The 25,664-nt window shown below is 38.3% G+C and overlaps 1 protein-coding gene and 1 pseudogene across 2 annotated transcripts; both read right to left on the bottom strand.

The window, feature by feature from the left end:
- Positions 1 to 493: 493 nt before the first annotated feature.
- Positions 494 to 14,998, bottom strand: LOC143847848 (Eukaryotic aspartyl protease family protein). The gene is made up of 10 exons (XM_077356640.1): positions 14,342 to 14,998; positions 10,246 to 10,375; positions 2,966 to 3,207; positions 2,584 to 2,811; positions 2,143 to 2,281; positions 2,002 to 2,066; positions 1,817 to 1,919; positions 1,210 to 1,273; positions 1,048 to 1,119; positions 494 to 963 (listed from the first exon to the last, which is right to left on the bottom strand). Exons 1-10 carry the CDS (start codon positions 14,635 to 14,637, stop codon positions 716 to 718), a joined length of 1,587 nt encoding a protein of 528 aa, XP_077212755.1. The 5' UTR covers positions 14,638 to 14,998; the 3' UTR covers positions 494 to 715.
- Positions 14,999 to 18,285: 3,287 nt separating this feature from the next.
- Positions 18,286 to 25,174, bottom strand: LOC143848803 (MICOS complex subunit MIC60, mitochondrial-like; annotated as a pseudogene). Its single transcript, XR_013235478.1, has 7 exons — positions 24,497 to 25,174; positions 23,189 to 23,329; positions 22,911 to 23,063; positions 22,496 to 22,573; positions 20,840 to 21,019; positions 18,839 to 18,940; positions 18,286 to 18,730 (listed from the first exon to the last, which is right to left on the bottom strand). The product of XR_013235478.1 is annotated as an MICOS complex subunit MIC60, mitochondrial-like (transcript).
- Positions 25,175 to 25,664: the final 490 nt, after the last annotated feature.

Here is a 25,664-nt window from a genome sequence, read left to right as displayed (position 1 = left end):
AATTATGAACTAATCAATAATTAATAATAAAATAACAGCTACTATCAATAAATAATACCACTAGCACCATTCAGATATTTCTCTACCTACCTAGGGGATAGGATTTTTTTTTGTTTTCTGAATGAGGTTAAGGGAACATACCATGTCCGTCATGATTTCTATATAAAAGGCTACATGTCTCCACCACAAATTCTAAAAGAAACTTAAATTCAAGGCCCCCTTGTTTTAATACTCACTCAACCTCTATTTTAAATTTTTATAGATGCTGGTTACAGTTCACCAAAGAGACAATCAGATGGCTAAACATAAAATGGGGTTGCCAATATTAAATCCCACTTCTAAAAACTCGTCAGAATAGTAGAGGAGACGAGCGCGTCACAAATTTGAAAAGATAAGATAATAAACAGGGTCCTTACATTTGCTTCAGTTATTATTATAAGCTTTCTGCCATCTTTTAATTACTCAACAACAGCTTAGAACAACAAATAAAAGCTCAACAACAATCAGGAATGAATATTTATTAAAAGGACTCAAGCAAAAACAAACAAAAGATTGAGAGATTTGAAAACTCATGTAGAAGGATAATAATATAGAGACAAATTCAATTCCTACCAGCCCAAATCAACCCAATGACCTCAAAAAACAACATTGGATAGAACAAAGACTGCTAGGAATATTGGATTTACAAGCGTATGTAATAGGTGTAATCAGAAAACTAAATAATCCAACTCGTATGACTGGAAATAGCCAGACACAGTAGTAGCAACCACATCAAACCAAATCTTAGAGACACAACCTGTGGTGGGGCAGCAGAGAGATTGGAGGGAGCCCTCCCGGCAACTGCCGGAGGAACAGCATGACCTCCAGGAGAACTCTGTTGCTCATTTGTGGGCAATGGGTTTTCCGATATATTGTGTGGAGGTGGAGTTAGTGGTACCACCATACCATCAGTGAGATCAATGCCTGTTCATAGATAAGTAGACACCAAGTTTAAGTATTAGGATGTATTAGTTAGTGAAGGTGGGTTGAGAGCTTGAGCAAACTCACAATTGGAACGTGACCATCCCAGCTTTAAATTTTCCCGATCAAACACAATCCGATAACCCGTCATCAAATTTTCTGCATTAGATCGCAAAAAGATCAGTAAAAATAAGGATTACAGTTGTCAGAGAATAATCAGAGCAATGGAAAGGGAGTAAGAAAACTCACGTCCAATACTCCCAATATTGTCTGATGTGGATTCTAGTGCTAAACAAAATCCAGTAAGCACATCCTGCACCATTAAGTGGGTGATTATTATTTGAAAACTGCTGTCTAATCACTCAGTTAAATTGCCCGCTTGTTTAGCCAGTTTTTTTAATGAAACTTTATTAATAAAAAGAGAGAACAAGGGGACCTCAACCGAGCTAATCAAGGGCATCATTCAGAAAAACAAGCAAGCAAAATACATCAACCCCTCATAGAGGGAGGTGATCAAGCACCTCCAAAATTTCTCAATCCACACTACACGGAGCCAGCTGATCCACCACACCTTTCGAAAGAGGGGAGTACATGCTGGAAAGACTTGGCATGCCCCTCCATAGTCTCTGGCTGAAGTCCAGGATGGACCAGCTGCGCTAGGGAAAAGAATCGAAGAACGGTCCAAAGTCACCAGAACAGAGTTAGAGACTTTTGACTTCCTTCTTGACACTGGAGGGGAAGTTGTGTTTCTTGTATATTTTCGGCTTTTTTTCTAGTGTTTTTCTTTGTATATTTGGACCACCTTGGTCTCCTTGCTTTAGTTAATTAAATTAACAATTGAAAAAAAAATACACACCTCTTTTTCAGAGTACGGAACAATAGGATTGACAGCCACAAAGCTGCTGTTCCCCGCAAAAATTAGACTCAAGGTAGGAACAATCTTACTCAAATCCAGTGAACTGTTCTCACAAACCACAGGAATATCAGTGCAAAAAACGTAACCAAGCCGCCAAAGTAAACACGAAGTTTCACTCAATCTACCTCGAGTTGTAACAGTACTCCCAAGGTTCGAAGCTGAACCTCGACGCGTTCATTTGTCCGTCAAACTATGATTTAAAGAAGTGTCATGTCAAATCAGAAGGAAAAAGAAAACTTATTGGAGACACAGGACGAGAGAAATACCTCTGCAGTGACTCTTTCATAAACATCATTAGGAAGATATGTGAATGATGATCCACTATCAACCAGTGCTTGGAAGCTTGTTTGTTTGAGACATGCACTCCCAATACAAAAACTCTCCACCCCCACAATATAGGTAGGGCTGAACCAAAACCAAGAAAATGCGCCTCAGATACATCTCATAGCCAAAAGATTGAACAAGATCAGAAGCAACAAAAAACCAAATTTAGTGCTAAAAACTTTTCCAAGATAGAAAAACTTATGGAAAGTATAATAAATACAATTTATTTAGAGAACATGCGCATGAAAAAAAAGAGTCAAAAGCACCCACTTATATACGCACAGGTTTAAATTCATGCCTGACAATTAGGGTCTTCACAAAGGAGCCCCAAAAGTCATAACTCAAATAGTAGAGAGAGACAAATATGTCTTTGGATGGCTTACTAGTTTCCGTTCAAAGTCAAGAATGGAGTAGACTGCTGGGTAGATAATCCTTGATCCCCAAAGGAAATTCTCCCAGAATAATCTTCTGCAAAACACATCGAAAAAGAATTCCGCACCAATCCAGCTTTTGCGAGGAAACTTGGAACAGAAATGTTCCCAAATCCCAAACCAAGAACACCATCGGGAGCAATTCCTTCTAAATAACCACCACTTTGCTTCCTACCGCAGCTGCACTCAACAAGAAGAACCTTCTCAGGCATCACTATAAACAATCATGTGGAAAAATAACTAGAATGGTTATTTTTTTAATGGAAAATTAACCATGCAAAAAAAAGACCAGAATGGTAAGCCGGATCATGAACAGGAAACCAATAGACTATACCCTATCACGACAGGAGTTTGCACTGTACTTGTAGATGCATGGACACTGTTGGAAGCCAAATATAAAGTGTCCTCAACCAAAAACCCAGAACTTGATGTGTTTTCTGAAGTGTAGGTAGAAATGTAAGGGCAGGGCTGCTTTGGACTTTTGCAGTTGGATCCAGATTCACATAATACGTGATCGCAAGGGAGGTGCTTTCCTGTGCTTGATTGAGATGGCCTGTACACACTTAGATCTCTATCCTGCATAATAGATGCTCCATATACCAGGGAGCACCTGCCAATCAATCATCGGAAATTTAAGTGCTAAACCTGTTACTACTTAGCAGTACCTCAAAAGTTGACAATGCTATTCAAGCAAAGCATCAGGATAAAGTCCATTTCATTTGCCTCTAGGAAGTAAATTGAGAGAAAGCATCAGAGAACTATACAGAATCAATAGCGAATGAATTACTACTAAAAATTATCAATTTGTACTAATGCACACAAATCTAATGCAATTGAGTTGTGAGTTTTAGAAATAGGAACCATCTTAGCACACAGTAATTAGCAATAGTGACATGTAGTCCGATAATATCAGTAAATTAACAATGAAAAGAAAGACAGTTCCTACTCAAAACAATTCATCTCCCCAACATGGACTGGAAGGATAAGGTGTAAAGTCACTATAAAAGATTCAACATTCAGAACAAGCCATAAGATATAGAAACCCCCCAATTAGCAAATATCACGAGACTAATATCAAGGTCATTTACCCCGTAATTCATCGGATAGCCTACAACCCATTTAAAGCTACAACTAAAACTCAACCTTCCAGGGAGGATCATGAGCAAGAAAAGTCAAGTTACACTCCTCACAAGAACAAGGCCATCTCATCCAGCAAGGCACCAGATACATGAGAAAGCCATTGCATCTAGACCTAGTGAAGCTCAGCCCATAAAATTCTACGGTTAGTCCATAAATGGGTAGAGCACCTGGGCTAGCAAGGTGAATCAGAGGTGGGAACAACACCATATGCAAAATATTGGTCTTCCTATAATTCTAGGGGTAGTGGAAAAATAACCCCGCAGCAGCATTGGTCAGTTTCAGGAAAATATCAACAAAAAAAAGTTCGGATGAGAACTGGGTACGTAGGAACTTACTAGGACACACAAATTCCAACATAGGTACTTAGTAACTTACAAGATGGCATTGGCAATGGCTGATAGGTTCATTTAGAATGCTGGAGAATAAATGTTTCCTTCAAAGACGACCCTAAAAAAAGGAAAGGAGAGGAGGCCTTTGTCAAAGACTGTTTCTTGCACTTTGAGAATAGGATTATTTGGGTGCTATCCTTCAGACGAAACTTTTTTGACAGGGAGTTTCCATCGGTGACCAGGTTGTTCGAGCTTCTAGAGAATTGCCACATAAAGCAAGACGGCTCCGATGTTAGGGTGTGGATCTGGAACTCATCTGGGGAGTTTTTTGCCAAGTCTTTTTACCTCAATCTCTTGTCGTGCCCTGATTCCCCTGGTATTGCTAGATCTTGGTCCATCCCAGTCCCTCCTAGGGTTGGAGTCTTTGGGTGGGCTGCTATTCAAGATCGTATTCAGACGGTGGACTTCTTAATGGAGAGAAAGATGATGATCGTTAATCATTGTGCCCTTTGTATTGAGGATGGGGAATCAGTGAATCACCACTTTATCCATTGTAAGCTGGCTAGCGAAATGTGGAGTAGTGTTTTGAAGAGGTTTGGTACTTGTTGGGTTTTCCCCAAGGACTTTTCACAAGCGTTGGAGTGTTGGTTCTTTTCTCCATGGGGGAAAGGAAAAATCTTATGTATATATCTTTCTTAGTGGTAACTTGGGTGTTATGGAAGGAAAGGAATGATAGAATTTTCAATGGCGTGGTGAAAAGTGCCCCCTACCTATCTTCAAAGTTGATGACCCTCACGGCATTCTGGGCAAAGTCCATTTCATGCTTTTCCTTTGTTTCAGACTTTGATCTTTGGAATGATTGGAGATCGGTTTGTTCAAGTGTCGAGATCCCTATCCAAGTCATTTAGGTTTGGAAGCCTCCGGATGTGGGTTTCCTTAAGTTAAATTTCGATGGATCTAACCATGGCAACCCAGGCCGACGTTGGGGGAGTATTAAGGGATGAGAATGGAGTGGTCGGGTGAGCTTTCGCAGGGCCCATTGACGTTGCAGACTCGAGCGAGGCGGAAGTGCAGGCTGCTCATCAAGGGATTAAATTATTTGGGGAGGTGGTAGATCTCAACGAGTTGTGGTGGAAGGCGACTCCCTTAATGTCATTCGTTGGTTAATTGGTTCCCACCCTGTTCCTTGGCGGTTTGCGTCTCTTCAATGAGATATTAGATATTTTGGGCTCTGTCACCATGTTATATCCTTCCGACGCATTAGGAGATTGACCAATGGAGTAGCAGATAAGTTGGCTAAAAGTGGAGTGCACTTGGAGGCCTTTGAGCAATATGATTTTCTCCCTCCTTGAGTCCTTGCATTCTTCTCTCCTTTGTATATAGCTTGTATATTCTTGCTCGTCCTTTGTACCTCTTGACGATCTTGGTCTTTTTAATGAAATTTTTTACCATTAAAAAAAAGGAAGAAAATGAAACGAAGAGGGAAAGAAAATCCCGCTTAGATATCTTTGTCCACCCTTCTCGTCAAGGTTCTAAATTTCCATTTCGGTTTAGGTTTTGGTCGGCATTGGGATGGAAATGTTTTGGTTTCGGTTGGAAATCTTGAAGAAGATCCTATAAAATCACGGAAACATATGGAAACATATGCAAATGATGGACATTTACGATGAAACTTTAGGAAGTGGCAGAAGAAGTTTAGAACAAAGGGTTGAGTAGGACTTTGAGTTGGGGGAAGTCTATCGATTTTTATTTTCTTTAAATTGTAGAGCATGACAGGGTCGAAGGATTGAGTAGGGCAATAAGTTGTTGGGGGAAGTCTTATCTTGTTTTTATTATCTTTAAGTTGTCGAGCAAGATTGGGGGGCTCTATATATGTACACTTCAAGCCACAAATTAATTTATGGCTGATTTATGAATAAAATTATATATCTTGGTTTTCTTGGTTACAAAATCTTGGAGGTGTGAAGCCTTTCCTTCTTATTTCAAGAGTGATTCTTGGATTTTCAAGATGGGAAGCCTAGATCCAGAGGGATCACACTAGGCTTTTTATGGGAGGTAAGCAAGGATCGAACCTATCACCTCAAGGTTGAGATGCAAAGCCTCAACCATTGAGCTACAAGCCCAAACCCATACTCTAGGCTTGATCGTGGTGAGAAGCCATTACATAGGGTTTGAAGCCCTAGTATCCTAAAGTGGTTCCAGGTTAATATTCTAATCCATTTTCCTTGTTCTCTTTTCTTTATGTCTTCCTAATCCTTTCTCCTTGATTCCATACTCTTTCAGAATTACAAGACACCTTTTGTTTTCAACCCAAGCATTTCCTCGTTCTTTATTAGCTTTCTTTGTTTCCATTCCTCATTTAGGGAATGGACCACCCTAGGATATGTTATCTTAGCCGATTTTTTTTAAATGATAGCCATTATATACTGAAAGGACCGAGATGGCCAAAATACAACGGAAAGATACAACCGAAATACAATAGAGAAACAACAAAGAAAAAAATAGGAACTCAAGGGGGCATATGGTCAAACAAAGTTAGCTCAATAATATTAACTCCTTGTCTAGCAAGACCATCTGCCACTTGATTAGCCGAACGACGAACATGATTGAACGTTAGACAAGAAAAGCCTTCCCAATCAAGCATCTCATAAAAAAGGCTATCAAATCTCCATGGATGAGAATTCGAATCTTGAAGCCATCTAATAACGTTCATGGAATCTCCTTCAACCATCACATTTGATACATGATCTCTAGCCAATAGTTTTATTCCTTGATGGACTGCACGGACCTCCGCCTCGGTTGCATCCGTTACGCCAATAGGACCGGCAATAGCCCAAATCGTCTCTCCCACTTCATTTCGCAATACCTCTCCAATACCTGCCGGCCCCGGATTGCCCAAGCTCAACCCATCAAAATTTAGTTTGAAGAAACCTTGAGCCGGTGGAGCCCACTCTTGAATTACTTTTTGCTTAATTTCCATACTAGTGCATACCTCTCTCCATCCTTCCCATAAATTAAAAGCTGAGATGAATCTAAAAGATGGGAGAGCTTTCGCCCAAGATATCACCAAAGCTAACGCTTTAGAAAAAAGAACGGCATAACTTTTTGACCTCCCCTTAAATACTCTCGCATTCCTTTCTTCCATAAAACCCAAATGGTTGCCATAGAGGATACATTAAATAAAGGATACACTCTATTATCTTAGCCGATTACAAAATCAAGAACGAATTTTGAACCAGTCTTGATCAGATCTTCATATCTTTTGATCCAACGGTCCGATCAGGACCAAATTTTGTAGTATCAGTTTACCAGCTGTCATTACATATCCTGAATCAATTTGAAAAGACGAGTGAATCTTGATCTCGGATCAGATCTGAGTCATCCGTTTTCAAGGAGCAGAAAACCTTGTAGTTGAACCCCAATCAAAGATCTGGCGGCCCAACTGTCACCAAAATTGGATAGATTGATCAAGCAGTCATCAACCTCCATACCACTTCATTTCGGTGGAGAGCGTATATCTCCAACAGCACATGTTATAAAGGGTTCCTTGGTTCTAAGAATCTGGAGGTCTGATCACAACTCTTTTTTGTTAGTTTCAATTCTAAAGCCTCCCATGGTAAGCCAGAATTCTACCAGATTCAAACTTACCATAGGAAGGGTGGTCTTACAAGTCATACCATTTCTTTATCTTTTGAGGAAAATCCTCAATTGAAAAAGTGAAAAGAGACCACTTGCAAATGTGGCAAGAGGGTTGCCAAACCCCCCACACCTTTTTCTCCCCAAACCGGACCAGATTCAGCATCCTTATTCCTTGGCCAGCAAATCAGCTTGGATCCATAATTTCATAAAATGTGTTTTCTAATTGATGAAGACTATGTTGCATGGTACAGGTATGTGTCTCAGAATGTGACATAGGTACTGAGTGTCAAATTCAGTAAACCTTGCACAAAGGATCCTTGGATTGGCAATATATTATAATCAATTAAAAATATAATAATTTCTACTTCAATAGAAATATAACCTTCTACTTCAATGAAAAAAAAAACTTGCTATTCGGATGAATAGAACATGAAACTTATGGATAAACGTCAAGTTTGTTGGTAGAAACTAAAAGAAAAAAACAAATAAAAGAAATCAATAGCTATCACACCCAAATCAATGGAGTCTCATAATCCAACAAATGTCCAAAACGAGTAGTTCACCCATCTCTCTCTATTTTCTGATATTTAAAACCTTACCTCCATGTATGTGTACGTGGTACGCCTAGTAGTACAATATTTATTTATTTTCATCATATGCATCTATTTTGTTTCTTGCCGACTTATCTCTCAAAACCAACATCTATATAATCTAAAGATGATGCTGTGTGCTACCAGTTGGATCCATTGAAAGGAGGTTGGCAACAACATACCTATGATACCAATATAACCACCTAAATCTCACGACAAATTGATAATACCTTTAAATATCACGATATATCAGGCAATATGTTTTGATATTTAAAGGCCCGATATATTGGGCTCGTTTTATTAGGGGTTATATTAATCTATACAGTACTGATTCCAGAATAATAGGCAGTACATTTGCAATTGGATTTATTTTGTATTTTGCCTACGATCAGTTTTAAAGATTTGTGTACAATCTGAGTAGCCTATGCAAATCCCTCTACTTATTTTATATTTTTGTTTAATGTACAAACAAGGGATTCCAATGGAAGTAGCAGAACCTTGTGGAAATTGATCTCGAAGATATTTCACCAGCAATGACTTTCCAAAGGCAACAACAAGAAAAAGCTTCAAAACTCTGAAACTCTATTGCAAATGCAATGTGGAATGACCAATGGTGACTGCAGTCCATCTTTATCTCATTGGCATTCCTTGTCACTGCTTCTACATGTCTTTTAAGCACCTATAGGAATTTAATGCTATTGTTTAATGCATTAAAACGTCCCTTCATTATTTCATAGACTATTGCGAAAATCAGGTTAAATAGTTCTTTTTATTAAATTTTTTTAACAGGTACTCATCGTTATGGAGTAGGCGAGGAGCATTCTCCTCTAGGACATCCTAGTGTAGATGGTATTATTTGGTTTGGTTCAAATAGTTCTGTGACCAATAAGAAAGATATTGAGGTTACATGTAAAATTGAAACTTGCTAACTATTCTTATCTTTCCTTTTTCCTCAAGTGATGGTAAATCAGCACATTAGCTCGATCTTTTTCATTTCTCCCATTTGGGTTCATGATCCAGTTCTTTCAAAGTTTGATAAGGTGTATTACGCTTTAATAATCGAGGACTTATCTTGATGTATATTGCAGACTTCATTGTTTGAAATTTGAAGTCATAAACGTTTCCATCATCTTTTCCTGCAGGAGAAAAAAAATTCAAATGCAGTAAAAACTAAAGAATCAATATCATCAGCTTTTCTTCATGGGAATAATATGCTTTCCATGCATATTGCCAATTGTGCATATTGCCAATTGTAAATAATCAAGTGACTGATTATTTTGGTGTTTTTTTAAGTTTGATTAGCTGTATTATGTTGCAAGAGAAAAAAATTTAAATGCAGTAACAAATCGATATCATCAGCTATGCTTCATGGCAAAAATATGCTTCCCATGCATATTGCTAATTGTAATATGCACTACATTACCTCAAACTATCATGTTCAGAAATTAACCATGCATATTGCAATATATTAGCAATAATATGCATGAGAAGCTTAGAAGTTACATGCATATTATAATCATGCCTTAACCATCGGAATAGCATGCTTCCCATGCATATTGCTCAGCTTTCGTAACCATAGCTTATTTCCTCAAACTATCATGTTCAGAAATCTCAATTGATTGCACTATCAAAGAAGAGAAAAAAGAGATAAAATATTAGAAAGAAAGAAAAAAATATCTTCAATATGATGCCAAAAGAAGTTCTGATAATATGCAAATCAAGCTAGAGAGCTATTAACACAGTTCCAATCTACGGATGCTATTTCAAGACTACCGGGATCAATAAAGCAAGAGGTACAAGAGCATGTTATAAAACTCGATACAGATTATATTGAAGGAGTAGCGAACGAGAAGGGAAAAAACTTATTGTTGTGGAGTAAAGTAACGAGCCCAGAATGCTTACGAAAGCCAACCTACCAGATCACGGGTAGACAAGGGAGCACACTCTATGCAATCACATGGAACCCAAAACAAATCACTCCCAGTATCCAATGCAACAAGAAATGAAACATTAGGCGTTCCGATATCGATCCATGTGTAATGTAACCTGTCAAGAAATACTGGAACGCCTCAAATGATTGATGCTAAAGATAGTGTAAGTTACAAGACAAACATTTCCAGCATAAACTAACAGTGAAGGAACCAATTTAGGCTCCATGGAACTATTTATACAGAAAATTCCATGAAGGGGTGACCTATCATGTCCCAGAACATAATGAATCTAATTCCATGTCATACCACAGTAAGTAAATGGTAAAGAGTAAGGTCCCACCATTATTATTGACAACAGAAACTACAGCAAACAAGAGACAAGAGTGTGTACTTAAGAAGTGGGACAATCAAATAAATTTCCAAGTAATGCTGTGTGAAGAGGACAATCAATCACGTATTTGTGAAATAACAGGTTCAAGATTATCAGTTGGTTGTTAGGTTGGTACCACCCTTTTTTTTTTGAATGGCTGGGTTAATAGTTTTTTTTTTAATGGCTTGGCTTGGTTAATACTTAGTAGTTGAGAAAGCAAAACATATCAAATAGAGATTAGAGACATGTAACTTCAAAGCTTTCTGCATGTGGCTCCATCAATGTAAAAAGACAAAAAGAACATAGCAAATCATGATATATGTAAATGTTATGGAATAAACGAAAAGGTAGCATAGAGTTTGAAATGCATGGAAAAAATAAAGAAGCTCAAGTGTCTAAATTTTAAAATTTTCCAACATTATGGATGATTTCAAAATTCCAAATTGAAGGTTGCATATTAGGTTGCTCCTCTAAAACATAAACTTGAACCATGTTCTTGCTTCAGTTTTCATTTACAAGTTGAGATATTACTGCACTATCATTCAACAATTATGAGGTTGAGGAAAGGGAAATTAGTCATCCACATTTTCTTGAAATTGTGAAAATCATGAACTGTGATACTGATACCAAGATAAGAACATCTACACGGACACAGAAATGGAAATTGGAGATATGAATTGGCAGTTTTCTAACTCTAGGACATGGATAATATGAGATACGACACAAAACACGTATAATTTATAAATAAAATGTCATAAATTTTAACTAGATTTAATAAAAAAAATTTGAATGGAACATTAACTTGGAATATTGAACTAGTAATAAATTTAAAATAGCATATATAACTCACTAGTTCAAAATTATAATTGGAAATATGTGACACTAATAAGCTCGAAGAGAGTGGCATGTGTTTCAAACATTATCATTATTTTGAACAATAGAAATATTCATGAAGTACCCGACTATTTAAGTACGAATATTGGTACCGTAGCATATCAGAGATGGTACGTTGGGCTTGCACAAGTATTCAAATATCATAGATCGGAAATAAATAATGTGTATTTTGCCCCGTAGCCGAGCAACTTGCGCCCCATGGAGCAGTATGAGGGGTTTTACAGGCAGCAGGGTTTCTGGTGACTTCCACAACCCTCCACACTAATCGCGAAGACGAGGAAGTGGAGGGGAAGAGGGTAACAACAAGTAGCAAAACTTTCTTGTATGCCATGATTTTATTTCTTTAATGCTTCTCACAGTTCTATGCCTTAAAATAGAAGCACTAACCATTTTATATAGAGCAATCGAGGTAAATGGTGGCTAAAAACTAACTACGGAAACAATTAAAATTCAAGGTAAAGAAAAGTAAAACAACTAAATTTTACCTTATCAGCTACTGTGGAAAAATTAATGCATTGTGCCACCAATGGTAATTTCATCAAAATGTGTGTTTTGTCGGTCTCATTTTAAATAGCAGTCTTTTGGTAATAACATAATGCACCACATGCCTCTCTGTCATTCGATCCCTGAGAGCACCTCTCCACTATTGACATTGCTAAAGATCTGGGTTAATGTTCAACACTGTTTTTATTAAGGGTTTTGCTAACTCAACAACAAAACGCACGATCAAAATGGTACAGAAAGACTGATTTTGGACATCCAATGTTATCTAAATGTATTCAATTCAAGACGCTGCAAGCGTTCTTCTTCTCTAAGCCAGTATTTCTTCAAGCTCCTTAGGAAATACTCTTCGCCTATAACATCCACGCTCGTCTTCTTACCAACGGCTCAAACTCCTCCTACCTCACAGACACTACATAAAAGAAAAGAAAACCAAACCATATTCTCAAGCCTTCTTTTATTTCATACTTAACCATAACATATCATACATAAAAGAAAAAAAAGTGCACACATAGTACATACTAATAAAATACAAGCAGCAACCTTCTAGTATTTTGCCCCGTAAACAAGCAAGTTGTGCCCTGCAGGGCAGCATGAGGGATTTTTCGGGCAGCAGGATTTCTAGTGACTTCCACGGCCCTCCAAGCTAATCGCGGAGATGAGGAAGTGGACGACGAGAGCAACAACAAGTAGGAAAACTTTCTTGGGCGCCATTACTTTGTTTCTTAGATGCTTCGCTGATGTGGACCCCAATCTAGACTCTACTAGTGGTACTAAAGAAGGGGGAGTGGCTGATGTGGACCTCACTCTTGATCCTACACTTGACATGGCAGCACAAGTAGAGGAAAAGATTATGCAAGGGTTAGAGCCTCCAAAAATTCTAAGGTGATCGGAAAGGTTGAAGGACAAGGCTACCAAGAGAGGAAACAGGGTGTGAGGCTAGGGATGTAATTTGAGTGCATTTGAGGGGTCTTTGTAGTTAGACAACAAGCTGACAAGTGGCAGCCATCTAACAAGCTTGATGGGCCTCAATAACCCCAGCCCTCACCTATAAATAGAGAGGAGGAGGAGAAGAAAGGGACGAATTTTCCTTGACATTGTTTGCAATTTTTTTTCTCTTGCTGTAATTTCAGTTCAGAGAGTGCTTTGAGGATTCTGTAGTAGTGAAACTGAGGTGTGAATGTTGGAGGAAAAGCTCCTGCAGCAGAAGGCTCTTTTCTTTCTCATCTTCTTCCCTGTTAGTTCAGGTGAGGACCTCTTGTATTTCTGCTACAGATCCATGAGTTAATTTGATTCTTATCCTTTGCTTATACCAAATCTGGCCTAGATCTCTTGTTAGCTTAGATTCATTTGAGTTTCTTTTGAATCAAGAGTTAGAAGAGGGTTAAACCATGTCATTTGAGTTAGAACTTGCATCTAGCATTCTTGGAATGATGTAGATCTGGTTAGAATGAGTGAGGTCCACATCAGCCACTCCCCCTTCTTTAGTGCCACTTGTAGAGTCTAGATTGGGGTCCACATCATTCTCATAGCTCTATGCCTTATAATAACAGCACTAACCACTTTATATAGAGCAATCGAGGTAAACGGGGGCTAAAAATCTAACTACGAAAACAGTTAAAATAAACAACTAAAAAGGTAAAAAAACCTTACCAGCTAGTGTGGAAAAATTAATGCATTGTGCCACCAAATGGCAATTTCATCAAAGTGTGCTTTTTGCCCGTCTCATTTTAAATAGCATTCTTTTCGTAATAACATGTGTAAGGTTTTTTTAACTTTTCAGATGTTTTACTTATCTTTACCCTGAATTTTAATTGTTTTCATAATTAGATTTTTAGACCCTTTACCTCGATTGCTCTATTTAAATCAGTTAGTGCTGTTAATTTAAGGCATAGAGCTGTGAGAAGCATCAAAGGTGCTCTCAAGGATAGAGAGGCATATGGTGCATTATGTTATTACGAAAAGAATGATGTTTAAAATGAGACCGGCAAAAAGCACATTTTGACATCTATCTTTTGAGGACTTCTCCACCTATCTCATTACTAATTAGCAACTCATAATAATCGTATACAACGCAAAATTCGTAGAGTCAGAAAATCAGAGTAAATCTCTACAATTTCACATGATCGACGCAACTGCAACCAGATATCAAACAACTTCTCATTGCCAAAACATATATGAGAACTCAAACCCTAAACATAAACCGATCAACCAAGTCACAATATAGCTAACTCCATAATTTAGCTCACCAACCATAGTTCAAAAAAATCAATCAAAAGAAAAAAAAAAGTTGAATAAAAAGAGAGTAAAGCTGACCATCCTAAGTCATTTCCGAACGAGAGGGTTTTGCTCCCCTCAGATGGGAAAAGAGACTGATAGCGAGTGCCGAGTTTCATCTTCTGTCTCTGCAAATCACTGCTCGCAAGATGCCGATAGTAATCCCTACTCCCTTGCCTCGGCCACTGACCAAAGAACTCCCCCTTTCTCGAAACCCTAACGGCATGGGCTTCGTCTGAGAAACGGTGGATGAACTTAGAAGAGAATGTGTTACAGTGACAGCTCCCCAAGAGGAAAACTAGGGTTAACAGAGAAATGTTGAAGCGAGTCTCCATCCAAAACAAGATTTTTATGAGATAGAAAAAGAAAGAGCGAGAAAGACAGTGATCTAGGGTTTCAGGAGTTGAAAAAAAAAATAGCGAGACGGTGAAATCTTGGGTTTTCGAAGCTGGTAAGCGTGAAAATTCATGGATGTACTTAGAAATCTGAGGAAATGCTAGGCCGAGAAAGAGAGAAAGAGACTAGGGTTTGTTAAGCACCGTTTCGAGACTTAGGGTTTCTGCCATTTTGAGTTTCGATCCAATGAAAATCTCTCTCTCTCTCTCTCTCTCTCTCTCTCTCTCTCTCGCACTGTGAAAAGGTGTGCGGATTTTCGAAACCTCTGTTTCAAGACCGTTTTAGAGAGCACGCTAACATGCGCCGAATGCGTAGATACCTTGTTGGTATTACAGGAGTTTTTATATGCTTGGTAAGCCAGTATAGTCTAGTAATTAAAAAAGTATTGTACCGCTTACCCCCATCCAAAGCTTCCATTTGATGGCCAGGTTGTGCCCCAAAAAATCATTTCCATAGGATGATCCTAGCCCTACAATTTAGAAAGGGCACCATGTCACCCATCAAATGGACGGTTCCGATCATCCTGTGGTGTAAGCCTTATAGTACTTTTTGAAAAAATACTGGAATATACAGGCTTACACCATATAAAAACTCCTATTACAGACTGGCACGACCAATATGCCATGGTGGGCCCGCCTTTGGTTTATTGTGGCTGTCCATCCGGTGGGCCTCACTCTAGATCACTGATGGGACCATAATTCCAACTAGGGCAGTGTGTTCTATACTTCTATCTATCAGATCAAATGTACTTTTGACCATTATACTTTTTTCACAGGCTCTAATCTGACGGTTAGGATGATCCGATCCACATGATTACTCATCGAATTGAGGATTTCAGGTGTGTCCCCTTCGTGATCTGTTTGGTTGCGTTGTAGTAGTGCGTATTACGCACCCTGCGTAATACAGAAAATTTTAATTTTCTAAGCAGGGTGGGGTCTACCACCGAAAGCAAGCTGGTCCCACGCTGACGTGGCACGACAGAACGTGCGAGCGATTGCGAATACTGGCATCTGGCAGTGTGGGCCCCACCTCCAGTTTTTCGCTTTTTGCAGGTGGTATGTGGCTGCTGTTCGTATTCGGGAACGCAAGATTCCCCACTTTAAGAAGAGAAATTCACGTGACCACATGACGTGGCATATGATCTGGCCGACCATCTCGGCCACTTCTCTTTTTTGGGTTTTTATTTATTTTTTATCAGATTTTTTAGTATATAAAAGGTTGACGTGTGTGCAAGGTACTTATTCGGAAGCTTCCTTTGGGTGTTTAAGGGTAAAATAATAACTGAGTATATTTTAAATCTGAAATTATATAGTTGGCTTACTAAATTCAACTCTTTGTACCCGGTTCTTCTCCTTTGCAACTCCAGTTCTTCTCCTTTGCAACTTGAAGAGAATGAAGAAAAAAAAAAGGGAAAAAGAGGGAGAGGAAGAAAAAGATGGAGAAATAGAAGCGAGGAGAGGAAAAAGAATAATCCAAGCAGGGGAAAATGGAAAGCGCCGAAAAGAATGGAAGGGTTGAAAAAATGGATAATAGAGAAAGAAGAGAAAAGACGAGAATTTGTAAAAAAAATATAGAATTTGGGTCGACTAGGTAAAGATGGGGTTGAGTCGGTGAAATATGGGGGTCGACTCGGTGAAAGATCGGGATCGACTCGGTAAAAGATCAGTTGAAAAGAATGATTTGACTGGAAAAAAGCTAGGAAAAAACATTGAGCCAGCCCCATCTTTCACCGAGTCGACAAAAGATCAAGTTGATTGTAAAAAAAAAAAACCATTAGGATGACCCCATCTTTCACCGAGTCGACTAAAGATTAGGTCGAGTGGAAAAATAAAAAGAACATCTGGTCCCCCCCCCCCATCTTTTGCTAAGTCAACCCCATCTTTACCTAGACAACCCTAACTTCGATATTCTTCTTCTTCTTCTTCATTTTTCTTGTTCTTACATTTTTCTGGCGTTTTCCATTTTTTCCTGCGTCAATTCTTCGTTTTCATTTTTCTTCTCTCCCTTCCTTTCCCTCTTCAAGTTGCAGCGACAATCGGTGGTGCAACAAGGAAGATAATGATGAAAAAACAAAAGAATTTAGAGAAAAAGAAGAAAAAATGGACTTTCGAACTGTACGGTGCCCTACCTCGATGCAAAGAGTTCAAACTACCAGCCGTAATGTCGGACTTAAAATGTATTCACATTTGTTAGCAGATTCCAGCAGAAATGCATATACAAATAAGGGCCCACTTTGTGAGAGGGGAGATTTGGGTCGTCTCACCTCTTTGCCCGATAGTGCATGTGTACGGGTGTGCCAAAACTATCATGGTTCAACATGTTCGGTCAATTTCGCTCTGAAGCAGCTTATAACTAGGGGTGGACATGGTTCGGGTCCAAACCGAGGAGCCGAACCAAACTGGCCACTTTGGTTCGGTTCAGTTCCAAATTTAAGTGGTTCGGTTCCGGTTAAGTTGTTTGGAAACTGATTGCAATTGGTTCAGTTCTAGGTTTGGGATCTTGGAACCGAAAACCGAGAGTGATGACGTCCCCCCACAAACGGATAAAATCACCCTCTCCCCATAATGGTTCCGTGAGAATGGTTTACTATTGCTTGAGGATAAATTCACTCCCCTTTAACATTTTTCTTTGCCTTTTAAGTTTTAATCTTAACGTTTTTTGTTGCCTTTTAAATTTTGTTGAAGAGGTTGATACATGATCACATGGTGGTTTATTAAACTTTCATGGGCCAATCTTCAGATTCATTTCTATAGTATGATAACTGAGTCCATGCATTCCATTAATTCATCCAATAAATGGGAAAAAAATTATAAAATGAAGGTTGGGTAAACCCAGAACCGAACCAATCAAGTTCGGTTCTGGTTCGGTTCGGTTCGGTTCCAAAGATAAGTAGTTGGGTTATGGTTCCAAATTCCGGGAACCAATTGCAATTGGTTCACTTCTGGGTATATCCCAAAACCGAACCGAACCGAACCATGTCCACCCCTACTTATAACTGAGGTTCGTCGGTAGATAGTTTGGTCGCTTTTAGGGTTTCCCGCCAAACAAGCTATGACTTGAAAAATCTCGCTCATCAAACTATCCTATACATCTTATTTTTCATTTTCCATGAGATGTACTTTGGTCGTTTTTCACGAAATATAATGCTAAACTCAAGGGCACCCTTGCAAAAAATGGGTTGAAGGGGCGCCACCATTGGCTGCATAGCCTGCATGCCACCATTGAGCGTTTACAATGGCTGCACGCCACCATATGAAAAGTTTTGAGGATGTGGACCCCTTAACAGCTAGCTTTTAAGGGTAAGTTATACGGTTATACCCGGGTCCTGAATAAGGCTGGAAGCATAGTCCGCTATCAATTAGGAAACTTGTTGGCCAATAACATGAATCCAGAGATACTGGCAAACCGAGGATAGCAATTTAGGTGTAGAGTGCAACTAAGAGCATGCAATGACAAACTATTAATATACCATATCATACACACTCCAGACAGCTCTAATAGCTCGGCTTTAAAGTCTTGGATCGTCAGATTCTAGAATAATTCTGCAAGTGAGTATGAAACAGAAAGATCAATTTATCAGCATTATAGCAAGGCCACTAGTTACAGTAGTATTTGATACACTCAAGTGAAGCATTGAAACATGCCACTATTCTCACCTGTAGGTTTCCTAAACAAAAGAAGAAGAAAAAGCTGCAACTATTTGAATGATTTTGAATTATCATCTTGACAAGACCACCATTGCAGTTGATCCTGCCAATTAAAAAAATTGACCCCGCCGATCAGAAAAAATGGGGAAAATTAATAAAACCGGCGGGATCATGGAGAAAGAAAAGGAATTGAAGAGGGGTGCAAAATCTGGAACTTGGAAGGTCTATTCAAAATCAAGCAAGGCTAATAGAAATAGCATATGATTGAAGTAGCGATAGAGCTTGCTCAATGATAACCCTGTTCCTCGCCCCCTTCAGCTAAAAAGTTATCGACCCGATTGATGACAGACTCAATGCCGTCCCCAGATTGATCATCCTCTCTCAACTGTAAATTAAGAAAGAACGGCCTATTAGCAAATTGGAACTGCATAAAAATATTTTTTAATCGTTTGTGCACGAAGCTCTGTGTGGAGTAATCTGATAGAGGACTTGCCTTTAATGAAGAGGCTATATGCGCTATAGTATGAGCCAGCATGCCCCCTCCGCCAAATGGAATAAGGCTAAAATGCCGCACATTTCCCTTCAAAGCATCAAACTGTAATAAAAATTGAAAAGGTATAAAAGATCAAGCAAATGGTATTGTCTATTCAGTTCAGTCAATGTCTAGTTTTGGGTGTGAAGCTTGTGAATATGGAAAACATCACAGGTCAATGTCTGTGTAGTCAACTCTGATGTTTGGGGACCTTGTTGTGTGCCTATTATTTTTTATTTTAATTATTTTACTATCTTTGTAGATGATGACTAGAAGAAAGGTCAGAAGTTATTTCCGTTTTCAAATCATTCCATTAAGAAATAAAAATACAGTTTGGCAATGATATTTAGGTCTTCCATTCTGACAATGCTTTAGAATATGTGAAAAATGATGTTGCTATTTTATTTTATTTTTGTTGAGAAAGATATTATTCATCAAATTTCTTGTGTTTAAACTCCTCAACAAAACGGGATAGCTAAAAGGTATTGGAAATTACTCTCACTATAATGTTTCATATGCATGTCCCAAAATGTTATTATTATTATTATTATTTTTGCTCAGGGGGAGATTGATAACTATACAAATTGAGGCTCAAACATAGTCCACTTGCATGGTTTGATAAGTTTTGTCAGGTGATTACGAACTAAGGCTTTCGCAGGAGTCATGCAGATCACTCGATTTTTATTCACACATAGGCATCTGAAGTAGTGCAATGGAATGCAACAAAGAAGTATTTAACATTCCACACTAAAAACTTGGGACATCCGAGGTACTTTTTGGTTACTGAAATAGAGCCCGCAGGCAGTAAGGTGTTGCCCTTTCTCAAAAAGAAAAAAGAAATAGACCATTATGAATACGAATGCTTGGGGTTAGACCAGTTGACACTCCAATGAAATAGTTTGAATGTTAAATCCGGTGATTTTGAAAACAAGAAGTATAGACGATTGATTGGGAAATTCATATACTTGACGGTTATTAGACCAGATATCTCCTTTGTTGTGGGAGTTGTAAGTCAGTTTATGGAGAATCCCAAACAGAATCATTGGGAAGCAGTGTTCAGAATTTTAAGGTATCTAATGAGTGCTCCTAGCAAAGGACTTGTGTATCATCCACGTGGAAATCTTGACACTGTTGGTTGTTCATATACAAACTGGGCAGAATCTTAATCTGACAGTCGGTCGACTACAGGTTGTTGTACACTTGTGAAGAAGCTAAGTATAGAGCTATGGCAAATTCTACATGTGAACTTTTCCAGACTCTAATGCAGGAGTTTAAGTTTCCAGTGGAGAAACACAAGCTTGTATTATGTGATAACAAAGCAGCAACCCACATTTCCAGTAATTCAGTTTTCCATGAGAGAACCAAACATATTGAAGTGGATTGTATCTGAGATGCAGTTATGAGCAAGAAGATATGCACTCTATATGTTAAGTCTGAAAATCAGTTAGGTAACATTTTCAACAAAGCTCTTGTTTATAGTCAGTTATCATGTGTTCCAAGTTCGGCATGGGTGATACATACGCTCCAGATTGAGGGGGAGTGTTGAAGTGGATGATGTAGTCGGCCCATCGCAGGGCTCACACTTCTCTCTTGATTTATTATGTATTGATAGGTCTTATCCATGAGTGGCATACTCGTAATAATAGGGAATAAGAACATATCTAATATATTTTGGGATTTTTGTGGGGTACACTGAACCTCACGAATTCTCCACTCCCGTGTGATTCTTTCTCATCCTCCTCCTTGTCTAAATTACCATGTTTAAACTTTTCACACTAAACCACATGCCATTAAAAAATAAATAAACTACAAACCAAAGCTACTCTAATATGTAAGTTCAAATGTGACTATTATTTTGCATTGATTTAGCGGCTGTATAAGAGTGGTTGAATCAAGTGGAAATAGATAGAGGATATAAATAAGCATTGGTCATAACAAAAAGACAAATTTCCATAAGCTTACCTTCTGATTTAATTGCAACTGAGTATCTATACCAGAGGTCAGTGTTTCTCTAGGAAGGGATTGAAACACCAAATCTAGAAGTGAGTCCCCGTCAATGCCTTCAAGAGAAGTGTACAAAGCATCTATCTCAGCTTGAATTGGTAAACCCTTCGATAGTGCATCTTCCAACGAAAGTGCTCCCTGCAAGATCCCAGATATAGAAACACGTGTATATGGGAATACTACTCACAATAAAAAATAATGTTCAAAACGAAAGCCTTGAGAAAATGATTTTTCAAACCTCTTAGTTTTCATATAAGAGGTTTCATTAACTCCTAAAAGAGGTTTCATTAACATAATAAAAGCATTCAGAAGGGATTCGTATTAAAAAAAATAGCATGGTTCAAGAAATAGTCCCAATGTCCTACTGTTCACTTAGGGCATGTCCAATGTCATGAAATAGCAAGCAACAATGCCCCATATATACGCAGCATAAAATAATAAATACCTATTTAAATTGTTTTACAGAAAATTTACCACAGCTATGCACTAAAGAAAAGTAATTTCATCTTTTGAGGCATTGTCTAGAAGGCTCAAACAAGCAAAAACCATGGGATGTCATGTATGAACTCTTTGGGAAGTTGAGTATGCATTATTCAGTCTTTCAAAATGCGGATGTGGGTCAAAACGCAGCCAAAGCAAATCCTAGTCGACTCACTACGATGCGGTCGAGTACTCGGCTGATGCGGTTGAGTACTCGATTGACTCGTTCATAACTCGGGAGAGTCAAAAGTAGTTTTGATTAACTTTGTAGGGCAAATGCAGACTTGGACAAAAATGCGGCCAAAGTAAAAGGGATTTGACTCATGGGAGTCAACGAGATGCGGAGGAGTTTTGAAACTATGCATTATATGTTGAGTTGCATCCAACTGGAACTATTAATGCCGCTCTGTTTGCTAGCTAATGCCAAGTCTTCCAAAAACAGTTACTATTTTCAGCTAATACAGCCGTTTTTCCTGTCCTTAAGAAATCTATATTGTCATTGTTATTCACTATCAACACATGGAAATGTGGATATCTTAAGTAGCAAAATGGGCCTTTTTAAAACTCTACCATGTATCCCGGTGATTCAATGTATGTTCATAATGCAAAATAGTATCAAGGAAAAAAAAATAGCAGCAACATAAAGGATTCAAGAAAAATCAAGCAAAGAAAAGAAATAAAGTGAAAAAGAAGAATGCTAAACTCAAGGGCTCCCTTGCAAAAACCGGATGAAAGGGCAACCCCATTGGTGGAATGTCACCAATGAAATTTCAAACAATTCGGCCGAAATTTCGGCACATTAATGAAATATGTTTTTTTTACAGAATTTCATCTGAAATTTCAGTAGTTTTGGAAAAAATTTCAAAAGAAATTTCGGCCGAAATCTGGACCGACATCAAAGTTTGTACTTTCGGTGTCGGTCCGGACAGACATTCGAAATTTCGGTGTTGGCCGAAATTTAAAACCATGCATGAGGTATGAATAATAATACTAAACGAGAGAAAACTAATCATATCCTATTAAAGAGAGAAAAGAAACTTGAGCTGACAGATAAGAAATTAAGAGCATCAGGGTCCAACTTCAAAAAATCAGCAGATAAAAGAGGCAAAAAGGAATGAAAGTTACATATACAACCTTATCTAAGAGTGCTGCCTCTTCAGCATACATTAGTTCCCTTGCCCTTGCATCTTTGATATCCTTCTCATACTTCTCCTGAAGTATAGCAAATATAAGGACAAGAAATGAAGAGAAATAATAAAAAATGACCCAAGTTTGTGAACACCACCATCAGCTACCTAGTCATAAAGAACAAAAATCGTGAATTATGCATCATAGCCATGGTTTTAAATTTCGGGTCCGAGACTGAAATTTTGGCCGAAATATTGGGAAAAAAATTATTAAAAAAGCATTTTAAGGAAATTTCAACCGAAATTTGGTAAATTTTGGAAATTTTGGTTTCGTCTGATTTCGGTTTCAGTCTTGACTGAAATCCAAAATTTCGGATTTCGGTGGAAATTTATCGGATTTCGGTGGAAATTTAAAACCATACCTTCAACATCCTCTTTTCTTCACTATATATGCGGGCATCGAGTTCAGCTTGCTTTTTTTCAGCAGCGTGAATGGCTTCTATGAAATCTAGGACTAGTTTTCCACCGTTGGATATGACTGTATCCTTCAAACCCTCTCTGGTAACTGCAAAGGCCTTCAGTTTCACAAAATTCCGATTCAAGATATGGAAAATAGGCAACAGAATGGAAAGTACATGCACAAAGTATCCCAAGCAAGGAACGCATACGGCATGTGAAAAATTGTTTTCCATGAAATAACCTCATTTTCATTGGAAGAAGGTGTGGAACCATCAGTAGCCTCTCCATTTAAGGAACTCCCGGGACTGACTTCATCACTCTCCCTTAGAAGATATGAATCAGATAGGGGACTTTGTACCTCGGTTTCCTCACCAGGTGCATCCTGCAAGAGAAATATCATTTGAAAAAAATAGACAAAAACTACAATGGAAAAGCAAATGGCTTTATAAAACTATATGCAGTTATTTTTCCAGCAGAAACATGAAACTGTCCACATTTTAGCTCAATCAATAATGTTAGGACAGCAAGCTTACATCTAAGGTCCCGGTGATTTTGTTGAAAGTAAACAATAATTGAGGCCAGCTTACCCAATATAAACTTACGGAAATATAGATGTCAAAAGACCTGTAGATTCGTTGGGAAATGTTTTCAAGAGAAAGGACACAAAACATCATTGGGAAACAGATAATTGCAAAAGAAAAGGACATAAAAGCAATTCTTGGTTAAAATGTTTTGCAAGGAATGCATTCTACAAAGTACAAAAAATACTTCCAGAAGATTTAGACATGTGTGCTGCATATACAGAAAATTAACAAAACAGAGACCAGGATGAAGGAGGCCTGATTCGGTCCCACGGGAGAAGAATTTGGGATCCTCTCATTTTAGTTGCTGGTACTGATATGATCTGTAAGCAAACATGGTAGTGGGTCCCATCTCATGTCAGGGATATCCAATAGTTTCACCAAACAAAACAGTATACGACAAACACCTGTGGAAAAAAGCATTTTTTCCAGATAAATTTAGTAGTGATATAGGCAAAGATGAACAACATTGAGGCATGCCTTAGGCATTTGATTGAACGTTAGATGAAGAGGTGAAGCTTCCTTTGCACCACTTGCTTCAAAACTTGGTGTATGGTCAGTTCCCCCATTTTGTTCCACTAATGTGTGAGTGTTGATAATACCACTTTCCAAAGTTTCCTTGTGAAAAGTGTCTTTCGATAATGTTTCCGACTGACTATCATGGTGATTTGGCATCAAACTACCTTCCACCTGGCGTTCACCTTCCCCGTTGCTCTGCGGATTCTTAAGATGCGGAAAATCTGAATGAGCTTCACTCTTATCTGGACCATCCTCCACATTGGGGCTAGAACTGCTCAATTCTCCATTACTTGGAATAAATAAAGGGTCTTCCAAATTTTTAATGTCCTTCAAATTTTTATTTTCAGCATAGAACTTACGAGATTCAAGAGAAGAATTCACTTTAACATTAGGTTGGCCTATATAGCCCGTTTGATAAGCTGCCATTACAGCAGTACCAAGTGCAATACCTCCAATGATAATTTTTGAGATATTTCCTGAACCTGAAGGCTTTTCCGGGGGGACAGATCCTTTGGATGCATTAGGCTGAGATGCGGCAGAGAACTCCTTTCTTCAAGATAGAAAAGAGGAAACCTGCTTCTTACCAGAGAACAAACACACATTATGAATATTTCAAATGAAGAAATTATATCAATCATTTAGGAGTTGAGAAAGTAAGAAAAGCATAAAAGATAAGCATATCATACCTGTCAAAAGAACAGAAACTATAAAATAAGCATATCTGTCAAACGAACAAAAACTATAAAATTACACAAAAAAACACTTAAACATTGTAAACCAAGAAAAAAAAATTCCAAGAAAGTCTGGCGAGAATTTCCAAATCCAGGATAAGGTTTCCATGATGAGTCCGCCTCCAAATAGAAAAACAAGTAATATTGAATTAGAGTAGCTGTTGATAAAAAGAAAGGCACACAAGCCATTACAAAGACCCAAAACAAAACAAAAAAAAAGAAGAAAAAGGCAAGACTACAATTCCGACATCTCAACCCAGATGACTACTTCATTACAGAAGACTCTAAAAGTTAGCTAATATATCATTTTGGAGTTTCTCAGCACTCGGATGTCACAGGGATTATAATATGAAACGAAAGACGAGAAGAGGAGGATACTAATTCTGGTATGTTCAAAGGTAACCCTCAAACTCAAAGTTGAATGTCAATAAGTGAGAGTTCTCCGGAGGAAGATATATGTAGCCTAAAAAAAAAAATTTATTTTTGCACTAAAACAGTAAAGTAATAGCTGATCCTAATTCTATGTTTTGATTAATGCATTAAGTCATATTGCCTTTTACTATTCAAACAGCTGTCAAAATTCAAAAGTTATTATAGTTTCCAAAAAACAAAGAGAGGGAATGGTGCTGATGTGCTATTGCCTTTTTCTTTTTTTTTTTGTCTTTATTCCTTTTCCAATTTCCAAGGAGAACATAGAGTCAGAGAGAGGGAATACGTTTTAAGTTTTAACATTTTGTGATATGAGGGCGGGGACGGGGCGGGGATGAGGGGCATACATTCCCCGCAGGGCAGGGATGGGGATCAAGGTGGCAAACAGGCCGTGCCGTGCCGGCACGACACGAAAATTAACTGCCCGCGGGCCAGGCACGGCACGGCACGATGGCCA

This window comes from Tasmannia lanceolata, unplaced genomic scaffold (assembly GCF_043159265.1).
Source record: "Tasmannia lanceolata isolate RefF3 unplaced genomic scaffold, GAP_Taslan_0.1 ptg000016l, whole genome shotgun sequence".
NCBI classification, from domain to species: domain Eukaryota; kingdom Viridiplantae; phylum Streptophyta; class Magnoliopsida; order Canellales; family Winteraceae; genus Tasmannia; species Tasmannia lanceolata.
The sequence above is the reverse complement of the archived record's forward strand: the minus strand, read 5'-3'. Positions and strand labels throughout refer to the sequence as shown.